The sequence below is a fragment of the Trichoplax adhaerens genome, genomic scaffold (genome assembly GCF_000150275.1).
Source record: "Trichoplax adhaerens TRIADscaffold_30 genomic scaffold, whole genome shotgun sequence".
Classification (NCBI taxonomy): Eukaryota; Metazoa; Placozoa; class Uniplacotomia; order Trichoplacea; family Trichoplacidae; genus Trichoplax; species Trichoplax adhaerens.
In genome coordinates this window covers 347,663-359,964 of record NW_002060970.1, presented here as the reverse complement: position 1 = coordinate 359,964, position 12,302 = coordinate 347,663, and the positions used below count along the sequence as shown (strand labels likewise).

General features: G+C 33.6%; 1 protein-coding gene across 1 annotated transcript; it reads right to left on the bottom strand.

Moving 5' to 3' along the window:
• Nucleotides 1–87: 87 nt before the first annotated feature.
• Nucleotides 88–2,197, bottom strand: TRIADDRAFT_38495 (expressed hypothetical protein). Its single transcript, XM_002117796.1, has 4 exons — nucleotides 2,167–2,197; nucleotides 1,026–1,110; nucleotides 567–631; nucleotides 88–204 (listed from the first exon to the last, which is right to left on the bottom strand). Exons 2-4 carry the CDS (start codon nucleotides 1,060–1,062, stop codon nucleotides 133–135), a joined length of 174 nt encoding a protein of 57 aa, XP_002117832.1. The 5' UTR covers nucleotides 1,063–1,110; nucleotides 2,167–2,197; the 3' UTR covers nucleotides 88–132.
• Nucleotides 2,198–12,302: the final 10,105 nt, after the last annotated feature.

Genomic DNA, 12,302 nt, shown 5'->3' with positions numbered 1-12,302 from the left:
TGTACCTAGGGTGTCTAAATATACTACCCTACATGCTTGGTCGTTTAACACTACACTATTCACAAGAAGATGATTGCCGGGTCATTGTAAATCTTCTACACTAATTTATTGATATCATTTCGAGAACATTGTTTATTCCTGCTTAGGATGCCGTTTGTTGTGTTTCTTGGCAAATCGTAAGTTTCGTAGGAATTTAGGGTCGACCTATATAAACAACAAGTAGTAAAGTAAAAGTTGATCAATTGACGTTGCACAGTATGCAAAACTTTCTCGCTGATGCAATGTACGTTTAGCATCCATAATCTGTAATAACTAGAACAGCGCCTCCAAAAAATGACTTAATCCAACATTTATGAACTACATTAAAGCATTTCTAGCACTTCCATTGCGTAGTGGTATCACTAAATACAGTATTGTGCATAGTACTCGGCAGATTTCATTTCATTTTGAGAGAGAAACACTAACATTTAAAGGAGACATCTATATGATATACGCTATAGTGACGTTGCACATAGACTGCATAAATAAAAACTATCCAAAGACATTAAGAATAAATCTCGATTTACCCCTTTCAAAGATGGATAACGGTTGGTTTTCGGGCGTTTGATACCGTTCCTATGATTTTTAAATCCTATAATCAAAGGATAATTCAAAAGCGTTAAGCAATATTATCACACCGCAGTCCATAATGTTACTAGTCTCTTGCATTCACATAGCGATTGGATGAGAAGTATAATTAATCCAAGGGGTACAGTACAGTCACAGTCATATGCAAACTACCGTATTTCTTAATTGTTCTGCTTTCAAATCAATCTTATTCAATTTTTCATGTAAGTGTTCGTGTACAGTACTACCGGTAACGTGTCTACTATAACTATTCACAATAGGGAAAATTGATAATTTCTTAATTTTCCCTTTATTAGATCAGGAGTTGCACTCCAGAATGATCAGGCATCGAAGACGTAACGGTAACCTCCGAAAAAGCAGCATACATAGATTTTAATGAAATAATTCAATAAGCTAACCTTGATTATGATTGGTATGATTCTTGCTCTTAGCCATGATAGTCGAACAGTTTTCTGTACGTTATACAACAATTTGGTTATACACCTAGTTATCAATAATACGTATCCACTTTAAGGCGATATTCTCTGGCATTCATGAAACACGTATAATTTAAAGTAGGAATTTAGCAAGATCCAATTAGATCCATTTAATGCAAGATCAGACTAATTAGTATCCATTTAATATACTGTATAGTATATATATATATATAATATCTATACAATCGGCTCATGATCACTACCATTTCACTTGAAAGTGCCGTTTCATCAAATCGTATTTCAATGATTAAAATTGTTGACAATTAGAACAAGCAACGTTAAACTAGCAGAACATCGCTGATGCACGAATCTATACCATTCCAAGTTTATCAACTGAATTTTAAAAGCAACCGTTCTAATCTACGTATTCAGGTTGATGACAAAGTATAAACACCTCTGCATCACTACTACTCGATACTGCAGTATGGATTTGAATGATCAGACGTAATATCTATTAACGATATCTAACGTTGAAATACTCCTACTCGATACAGGATGATGATGATGGCGGAGCAATGAACTAAGGTATCTACAGTTAGTGCAAGCAGTTTTCGATCATCCTCGTTGCAGTAGTACAGTAACAACACTACAACTGAATTCGAGAGCGGAGTGTAATGTAGCCAATGATGATGGCGGAGCAATGAACTAAGGTATCTACAGTAAGTGCAAGCAGTTTTTCGATCATCCTCGTTGCAGTAGTACAGTAACAACACTACAACTGAATTCGACAGCGGAGTGTAATGTAGCCAATGATGATGGCGTAGCAATGAACTAAGGTATCTACAGTAAGTGCGAGCAGTTTTTCGATCATCCTCGTTGCAGTAATACAGTAACAACACAACAACTGAATTCCAGAGCGGAGTGTAATGCAGCAAACGATGATTTGCAAAAGTGATCAACACTAAAAGTATCATCAAACACAAGATCATCATTTAAAAAATTGGCAAAAACTACACCAACATAAACATTGGATTGTACTAAAATAGTAGACACAAGTTAAGAACGATGATTGCTAAGGATGAAGACGATGCCAGATGGATATCATTCGGCATTGCTAACTTACCGTGGCGTCCTTCACCTTGCTTTGATGGAAAGGAAGTCGTTAACATGGACTATCAGCAATCAGGGTTGCAGTCATACCATAAAATGGTAGAGAACGACACAATAGAGTCTTGTCCTATACTGTCCTCTAGTACAGCGGATATGTTCAGAGCAGTACAGTCAATGCTGTGACGAATAACAGTGTACCGTACAGTGTACAGTGCACAGTGACAAGCGCGATGCATTGTAGCAAAACTGTGTACTGTACCGTACCCAGACCTGAGAAAGGTTCGGTTCGGGTCAAACCGTTATGATCTACAGTATACAGTGTATGTCTGTACCGTACGGTACAATACGCACAGTGTTCAGTGTACAGTACTGTACAGAACAACGCGATTAACGTCGATAGCAAGATGGCGTCGAAAACTTCAAGTTGTTATTTGTCGACACTCGTGTTCAAAATCGATAGGTACTGTGCGTACTTTGGGCTTGATTTAGCCTCCACGGTTTATGTTCCTTAGTTTCGCCCAAGTTAATCGTGCTGTACAGTGTCCAGTACATGCGGTGCAGTACTGGATGAGTGTACAGTACTATATGTACAGTATACAGTACTGTAGGCTTACAGTCATGGACCACTAGATAATAGTAGATATACTGTATACCTGGGCGGACAGGTGGACGGACTTTTCATAGCAGATGCCTCCGAAAATGTCCAAAAATACTTACTCGGTATGGATCTTCCATGTCTGTTTTCTAAATCAACTCGTATTAATTGAAGTAACTTTTAAATTTATAATCTATAGCTACTGCTTCCAAGCAGAGCTTCGTAACAGGCAATAGAATACAATGTAATATTACTTACTGTCTATTCAGGAAAAAATCAGTCAATTCACAATCGACTGGCTGCGTATTAAAGTACAGTGCTGTCATCAACACAATTTGTTGACCAAAGTTGGCCAGATGTCTGTCCATCCACAGAGTGTCCAGTTCAAGTATTCTTCTATTCTTCTGCCGTAGTACTGTGTACAATAGAGGGTCTCTAGTGGACAGTGTACTGTACAATAAGCAAGTGCCATACATTCACTTTGCCTTTTGTCTATTACACTGTTGTATTGTGTAAAAATGTTAAGAATAACAATGATATCTTCGGTATACTTATTGTCATGAAGATTCATTAATGAGAGACTAAGTATGGTTACCAAGTTACGAGAATGATAGTAAATAGGAACAGTATAGGAAATCAGAGTTTCGGTAAGCGACGTTGAGAGGGAAATTTGGGTTGAGTAGTTCCTGATAGCACCCACTAAAATTGAACCAACCCTGCGAAAGACAAGTAGCGATCCTTAGGTTGCACTAGAAAGAAACCGTGGCATTTCTATGATGCGATATTATCCGACTAACAGTAACGTAAGTGGGCTTGGTGAAATGGCTATGAGGTTATTGAGCTCAAAAGCAATCAACCAATTGAATGTTCATTCCAGTTGTTAGGTAACGAACGTTCCATGTTATGAACGGTAACACCTGTTTACTTACCAGCTGAAACACAGCAGTATATTCAGCCAATAGAGTTTTATCTCGATCCTACTACTAGTTTTATAACATTGACAGTACTATACTATTATGTGCTATACATCACACCTATTAATTATAATATATAATCAATTGTTATTATTCTTAAGATGTATATCTCCAAAAATGTACCGCTATTATCAGCTGCATAGTACATTTATGCATCATTAGTGCAATAAAGTTGTATGGTTAGATAGATAGACTAGTATTATAGCAGTTATCCTGATCTAGTGATGGCAATTCAAATAGGTAAGATATTAAGGTAGTATTATAACTGTAGTCTGTAATAAATGTCACCATCGATTAATGATGTTAAAGATCTCAAACAGATTTACCACTGAATCTACATATATCTTATTGTATTGCTTTGATTTCTTAATATTCATTTTTGCTTAAAATTCATTACCAGAATTGTTATCAATTTTGAAGGACAGCGAACCTTATTAGAAATAATATTTCAGCTAGAAAAAACTTTAGAAGCAGCGGATTTTTTCCGGCTCTTTCATTGACTACTCCAGTAATAAAGATTTTACGTATCACTTTCAGATGAAGAAGTAATATTTGATCCAATAAAATCACAAAAATAGATTACTTCAGCCAATAAAACATTTCAATAAAGCTATCACAATTTGAATCCATCCTAAATGAAAAATCCCAATCCAAGAAGTGTCCTTTACACCGTGTCATAATGTGCACTTTTTTTAAAATAATGTCACCAGCATTGTATTTCGTCGGATAATAAAATTTGAAATTACGGTCTCAATCGGATGGTGTATACTTTTTCGTTTGTATTCTCATGACCAATTTGCTGATACTGGGCATTATTTGCTCTAAGCGATCGCTTCGGAATAAAACCAGTTTATTGGTCGGCAGCTTATGCTTAGCCAACATAGCTTATGGCTTTATTTTTGTGTTGGCCGCTAAAGTACTAACTATACGTAATTCGATCCACACTTTCATTAACATCTATTGCCTGATAGTACCAGCAATTATACAATTTGTTTTCGTATGCTGTATGAATTTTCACATTTGTATTCCATTAGCTTAGAGAACTTCATTACCATAACATTGCCGTTCTGGTATAACCGAATTAGTACTTATAAATCAGCAATGTTTGCAGTTATCCTTCTTGGGTGTTGGATTTTACCTACTTTTATCGCATTCTTACCGTTAATAATTGGATAGTGGAGAATTTGTCCCAACTTTTGCCTGCTATCCGAAGCAATAGAAAATCGTTATCAAAGTTTACAAGCATGGCACATCTCTTGTCCATGTTTAATGTCTATATTCCAAAGACTAGTAATGATTGTATTCTACGCTCAAATATATTTAGTAGCTCGTGATCATGCAAGAAGAATTCAACGTACTAGTACAGGTATCCAATCAACTGCGGCTTTGAAGGCAACCAAAGCTATATCAATTATATTATTGTTGGAGTGTACATTATTCTGCTAAGACCATACAACATAACGAAATTCATCATTATTATTATCCTAATTATCGTGTCATACCCAGAGAGTTTCGCTATTTGCTTAATGAATGGCTAGCTTATATTGCTTCTTGGAATTCAGTTGCTAGCCCTATAATTTACGGTTTTTATAATAAGAATTTGCGCAGTAGCATTATAGCCTTTGTACGTCGTTATACATGTGCATTGTGCTCCCTTTCGAAATGTTAAACAAAACGCCTCTGCTACCAAATAATCGATTAGCCAAGCAGGCAACTTCAAGAACAACGAGAATAAGATTATTTGGTTTGATGTCAAAAAATAGCTTGATTTCAAATCTAAGCCAAAGAAGTAAAATTAAACTAAACTAAAAATCGGATTTATCACGCCTTTATATCCAGCTATCTGTAGTATGTAAAAATATAAGCGATAAAGCAACATGATCAACCCGTTATGTGCTATTCAAATTTATACACTGTATATGTCAAGTTCATACTCCAAACGGATGTATATGCTATATCCTTAATTAAAGTAGGATAGTGTCCTGGTATGGTGCTAAACTACCTCGAGTAGCTAATTGTATATAATAGTAGATTTAGATTAATTAGTGGATGGCGATTACCGTCTAGATTCTGATGTTATTCTACCACTAAATACGACGTCAATACATACTGTGGGGCTACTGATCGGATATACAAGTATTAATGTTTACGTTATAAGCGTTGTAATCTTAGGCAGATAGATTTTATTTGAAATGATAATAATTCCTAAATTTAGGGACGAATTCCCGAATCGAAAATACCGATGTTAGGAACTAGTTTAGCGGATACCCACTGTTATCTGCCAACGTGTAATAAACCTGAAACATGATTAGAAACTTGCATATTGTTACGGAACTACAGTATGTTCCGTAACAATAAGTTACACTGATATTTTTGTAATAATGACTTAATTCGTTTAGAATTGCTATGAAGTATTTTAGAAGACGATAATATTGCATTTATTTGCAACTAGTAACGATTGTTTACGTCTGTACGCTTATTGACAAAACACTAATGCTGCTTTGTTGACGGACGTACTGTTGTAGTATGGAGTCAATTTAAAGTAGTGTATTTATCACCTGGTGATACACACGTATATTAACTTATATACACCTATACGTATATTAGGTTGTTTTCGTGCCGACCTCGTATGCTCTAATCGGTTTATTAACGAGCTAATTTTAATTAGAGTTGTCTACAACTTAAGTTTGTATTCAGTATATAAATAAATATGATAATTGTGTATTATTCACTATCAGTGTCCTACATTTGACGAAAAACTTTGTTCATTCAAAATTCTGATGAAAGTAGTATTATATGTAAACTGTGGTAGGCTCATTTGCTTGATATGTATATACAATGATTTTCTTAGTTCCTTTTAAACTAGTGTGAAAGTTACCAGTGACTAGATTGCTAGAGTAAAACTACTTAAATATAAAGTGATAGTACCCTAAATGGATTTAGTCGTTTTAATATCGTGGTATATATATATTCAAGAAAATCAATCTTCCCTCAGTACACTTTCTAAGTTGGTTGGAGGCTGTAAAATAAGTATCATATCAACTTTGGGGCCGTTAATGAATTTAAATTTGTAATCTATATATATTTCAAATGTTCTTGATTAAAATCTCATATTCAATATGTTAAATAGAATGTGAGGATATCAAGAATTTCCCCATATTAGACCCGTAGTCAACAGAACTAAACGACTGATCAAAGCAGAACGTCTCCGCGATATTGATGTAATAAAAATTCAAATCTGCCCAATCCTCCTTTAGTACTGTATACAGAAAGACTACTACTGTACACGCTGCTAATAGCAGTATTAACCAAATGTAGATCAATTGATGAATTAATTAACTAACAGCTTGCCACATTAATATCAAGCAGACAACCGTTGAATTCAATATAAGATATTATAACGATTTTATTATAATCAGGATAAATTGGACAAGGATGCCTTGAACTATAAATAAAATAGATCGAAAAATAACGTGATAATGTTATGATTTCAAGTAAAATACGGCACAATAATGATATTAAAATATGCCCGCTAGAAAATGTAAGAGCTAAATTACATGTACACTAGTCGTAGGTTATAAATAATGACTACAGCCAACTGTAGGAGTATAATTAATCATGACTAGTTAATCAATAAACCTTTCAGCAATCAAGTCTGCCATCTTTTACAAGTTTAGTACATTGATGGATGATACGGGTACTTGATGTGTGAAATACAGGTTATAAATTAATCAATTCTTTACATTACAAGTAGTGATCATCGATACATGGACCAATAAGCAAATCAAAACATCAATATCAAATGAAAAACCCGTATTTTTGCCTTGATATTCCATAACTTATAATAAATACATTTTAAAAGTATTTTGTAGCAGAATGATAGGCAATCTAAATAGGTTGATAAATTGCAAATCATGATAGCAGTATAGACTGTTTAGTTAACTTACTATTATGTCATTCAGGCAGAGTTAATATTCACGGAAGCTGAATCTTAATGCTGAAAAGCTCTATTTACAATGGTGAAATAAATAAAAACATTGAAACTGTATTATCTCGATGGCGATTTTAACCATTACAACAGGCTACAAATTCTCTCCAATCGGTCCAGGGAACCTCGATTCGAGAATTCTTTTCAGTGTGTCTGACTGATTGAGCAAAGAAATCCGTACTGCCCTGCTTAGTATTATTTTGATCGACAGGAGTCGATCTTATTTCTACTTCTTGTTCATGATGAACTGCAGTAGTATTACCTACAGTAACAAAATCAATATAAGTTATAAAAATTATTCGTATCCAATAGATCAATTTCTAGTTCACTACTTTCGCTGTGATTAAACTAAAACGAATTACTACCATTTAACTCACTGTTAGCTGTCGATGCTTTTTCCATAGCCATTCGAGTCGTTCCTTGCTTGATAAATGACATAATGTTTTTTTTCGATGGTTTCTTAAAGTAATGACGATTGAAATTCTTTCACGGCCGAGAGTAAACCTTTTATAAAATAAAATGGATTATAAACTGGTTTATCTATTTGTTCGATCTACTGCATTTCCTTTTACCAATCAACAAATGCTGCATAATAAAATGGTCAAATAGGCATTTTTTCTTTACTAACCTGATGAGCTAAGCAAAATGATAGCGTAGATCTTTTCAATACTAATGAAATAGGATAGAATGTAGGGAATGAAAACAATCTAGAAAGAAAACTCAATATATTCAAGTCTCCGGTTGATGAAATTGTCATCAAAGACGAATCGATCACGTACGCACTTAATCAATGAACCTACGTCAGAAGTCTGTTATTATTTATTTTCAGATCATCTTGTCTTTTCTCATTGATTATGAACAAATAAATATTACAGTTATAGTAATGGAAATGCCAATTAATTTACTCAATATCAACAAGTAATGGACTGGATCCTTTTCTTTGTCATACAAATGATATTACCAATATAACAGCAAGGTACAGAGCACAGCCTAACAATTTTTAAATGATTGCTTTGTTCTATCAATGCCAATCGAATAGCGATGACAACGATGAATACCATTAATCCAACGCCCCTTCTATTTATTATAGACTAAACCTGCCTAAATTGAAATAAATTGAAAGAGTAGAAAGAATTTCGTTTATGGTCTTTATCATGGATAATGTTAGTTAATCCTTACTGATGTCTGTCAGCCTAGATAGAACAACTATATTTATTGTTCAATATCATAATTTATTTTTTCGATAGTTGTTAGTGCACGTAATTTGATGAAAGAGCCTAAAATTCTATGAGAAATCACTTCTATATCGTCATTGGTTGGAATAGGAAGTAAAAGCCTTGCTTGCAAGGATGACTTGTTGATGTTTCATTAGGTATAGATTCTCAACCTACCTTACGACCTTGTTTCTTCTAATGGATGCGTATTGTATACTAATACTGCAGCATTTTTTATAGTTAATATTATAGGATCAAAAATCTAGCTATTAACGGTAACTGACAGTATAGCATTCTGCCCAAGGACAGCTATCAGAATTCTTAACCTTATCTACTATTTACACTTGGGATGAAATGGGCAAAAATTGATGAGTACAGCATACACTAATTTCTCTCATCATTTCTTCATTTCGTCACATTGGTGTGCAAAAAGATATAATCTGCATTGAGTAGAGTACCTTTCAAAGGTCAGAAAAATCAATTAGTTGTCAATAACAAGAAATATATGACTATATCGCTGATGTCAAAGTAGCATATCATTCCTGTGATGCAAAATCGAAAATGTTTATAGTACATTAACAGGCAAGAGTTGAAAAATTCCCTAAATTTATTACTATACTTCTCTAGCTCCATCTACAGTACTCTACTCAGAGTATTGAAAAGTGAATAAAGTGCAACAACCGAAATTATTTTTAATTGTCCTTTAGTTAATAAATTATTTACAGATTTCAAGACGACACCATAGCGAGACAAATTAATTTTATTATATAGGACACAAAAAGGAAAAATTTTCATCACGTATTAGGGCATCAATGAATGGAAAATAACTTCGACACTACGACAGATGAAAAGAGGAAATCTAGTCACTTCCTCTCTAGCTCCAGAGAAGATAGAAAATAACTTGTTCTAAAATTAGCCTTTCCAATAATTAATTAATAGATACAATAAAAAATCTTACTTTCTACATCTACCAAGTACTAGTAATGAACTATCAATCCTTTTAGGAAATTAAGATCAATATTGAAGCAGATGAAAGTCATGCAAGATGATATCCAATAATTTCATATAACCTAATTCTGAAAATTTATCGTTACATTCGACCATTCTTAGAACAGAAAGGACTTCCCAAGATTAATCAACAAGACGGGAAATAATAAAATCAGTTTATTTGCTAAATTACAAGGATGATTTCTATTCGTTTACTTTTGATGTTTACTTTGAAGTACATTCCGCAAGACTCTTAATGAGATACTATACAAAATTTTTTAAATATTTAACTTCGTAACAACGTAACAACAACTTCTTTTTTAGCATCACTACAGCACTCCATTTGCCTCAATGATGCTAGTATCGATAGATAAGAATTATCTTCATTTGATGTACATGGTCATCATACAGTTTTGCAACTCCATAATATTCTATACGGAAGCTAGTTTTTTCTCTCTATAAAGTAAACCTTGAAAATATTAGCAAAAAACTGCCGGAGCAAATTAACCTCAACCATATTGTTAGTTACGGCTAGATGACTACTAAAAATGAATTTTAAGTATATACTATATAAGGTCGTAGCTGATAACCATATTAAGTAATGTTATTAAGCAATGTACTAATGTGATTGATGAATACTATGTAGAGGAGCAATTAATGATAATTTGTATAAGTTGTATAGAATTGTTATCGAGGAGGTTAAGTCGCTTATCTGGTTTATCTTAGCCATTTTCGACTGTTATTATGAGGGGAAGAAATTGGAATTCTCCTTCTTCGGTGGACGATACACAGACGTTAATAAACTTAACTGTTATAGATTGTCAGCAACTCTAATGTAATGAAATGAAAAGTGTAGAGATCAAGCTACGAAACTTTAACAAACTTTGATTCTACTTTCGTTGCACTCCGGTCGACTTAACGCTAATACTTTGACACCAAAGTCAATTATATGGTGTTGACTATTTTGTGTTACATTAGGGATTCGCTCGATTTTAACAACTCAGAATTTTGAGTTGACGGATTACGAACCTAGGGCTAACAACCCGTCTACTACGGAAACTTTGATCAAAATCTTTAATAATTGAAACTGTTAGTTAAAGAAAATTTCACTAAGAAAGTATATGAGACGTTTCAAAGTTTATAAATTTAGTAGACCTGAACTAAAACGTGATCCACAATCAGATCTTTCCTGTTTCTAAGCTAAAATTATTAATATTGGTGTGATATATACCAATCACGAAATTCTAAATTTTAGAAAAATAAGGCCTTTATTGAATCTTATACAAAGATCAACTACACACTGCTCTACTTTAGCCGAATACTACTACTAAAGACTTCTACAACGAACTAACAGAATAATCTAAAGTTGCATGCTTTATACTTTTCGTAGCATTCGCAGCTACAATCCGCATGGCAACCTTTTACCTTATTTTACACATAGTTAAATTATTCTTAGTAAGACTATTCTACTGCGGATCATCATTAATCCAATATGGATACGACTACAGTACTTACGTAGACATTATTCACACCAGCCAAAGTACAATGAATTAACCTTATCCTAATATATGATTTACAGTTCTATTTTTACCTATAACCTTATTAGTAACTCAACAGCTTACTGTATATAGTCATCTGTACTCTAGCATAGAGTCTATACCACTACAGTCTATAGTTATAGCTACCAGATATCTCTTATGATAAATATCTACCGTACATTATAATAAACATAGCTAACAGTCTACAATCACAATTCTAAGTTACATAACAATTGGCTTCCCTTGTCCCATTTTTTTTTCGCATCAATATCTGTTAACATTTGTCGAAGTTTTAAAGTAAGGGAAATAGTTTACTTCTGCTATGGGGTAATGCTTGGAGGTAACATACTATATCCATCATCTATAACCTAGTAGCTAACAGCTCACTATATGGTAGCTTAGCATAAAGTAGAAGTAGAAGCTGTCTCGAGTTTCTATATACTGTATATCGTAATAATAATACTGTATTAAGTATATAGTATATCTATCATTGATAAGTTTTAGGCTGCATCTAATAATGATGAAATTTATCACAAACTTAACATTTTTTAATACCGCTAGATTCTTACTAATACAGTCTATCATGGATTATCTCGTCGATCATAAAGCAAACCCCCAAAAGTCAGTTTAACCAATACCCAAAAATATATCAAAACAAACTTAATAGTATTGCAATCAATGCAATTGTGCAGCTAGTTGAATGTTTATTGTAAATTGCAGTAAAAGACGGACTTGAAAGAGAAACGATCTCAGCAAGTTCTTGGTAAAAATAACATGAAAAGATAAAATAGTCAGTATATTTGGTACAGCATTTCTGCTAGCAAAGGCTATCATGACAGGAAGGTATATTGCA

Excerpts from the sequence above, each read along its gene's own strand:
- TRIADDRAFT_38495 (XM_002117796.1), bottom strand. The coding sequence starts at position 1,062 with ATGGCTAAGAGCAAGAATCATACCAATCATAATCAAG. Across the intron at positions 632-1,025 it reads TCATACCAATCATAATCAAG|GATTTAAAAATCATAGGAAC; the intron begins GTTAGCTTATTG and ends CTTTGATTATAG. Across the intron at positions 205-566 it reads GTTATCCATCTTTGAAAGGG|GTCGACCCTAAATTCCTACG; the intron begins GTAAATCGAGAT and ends TTGTTTATATAG.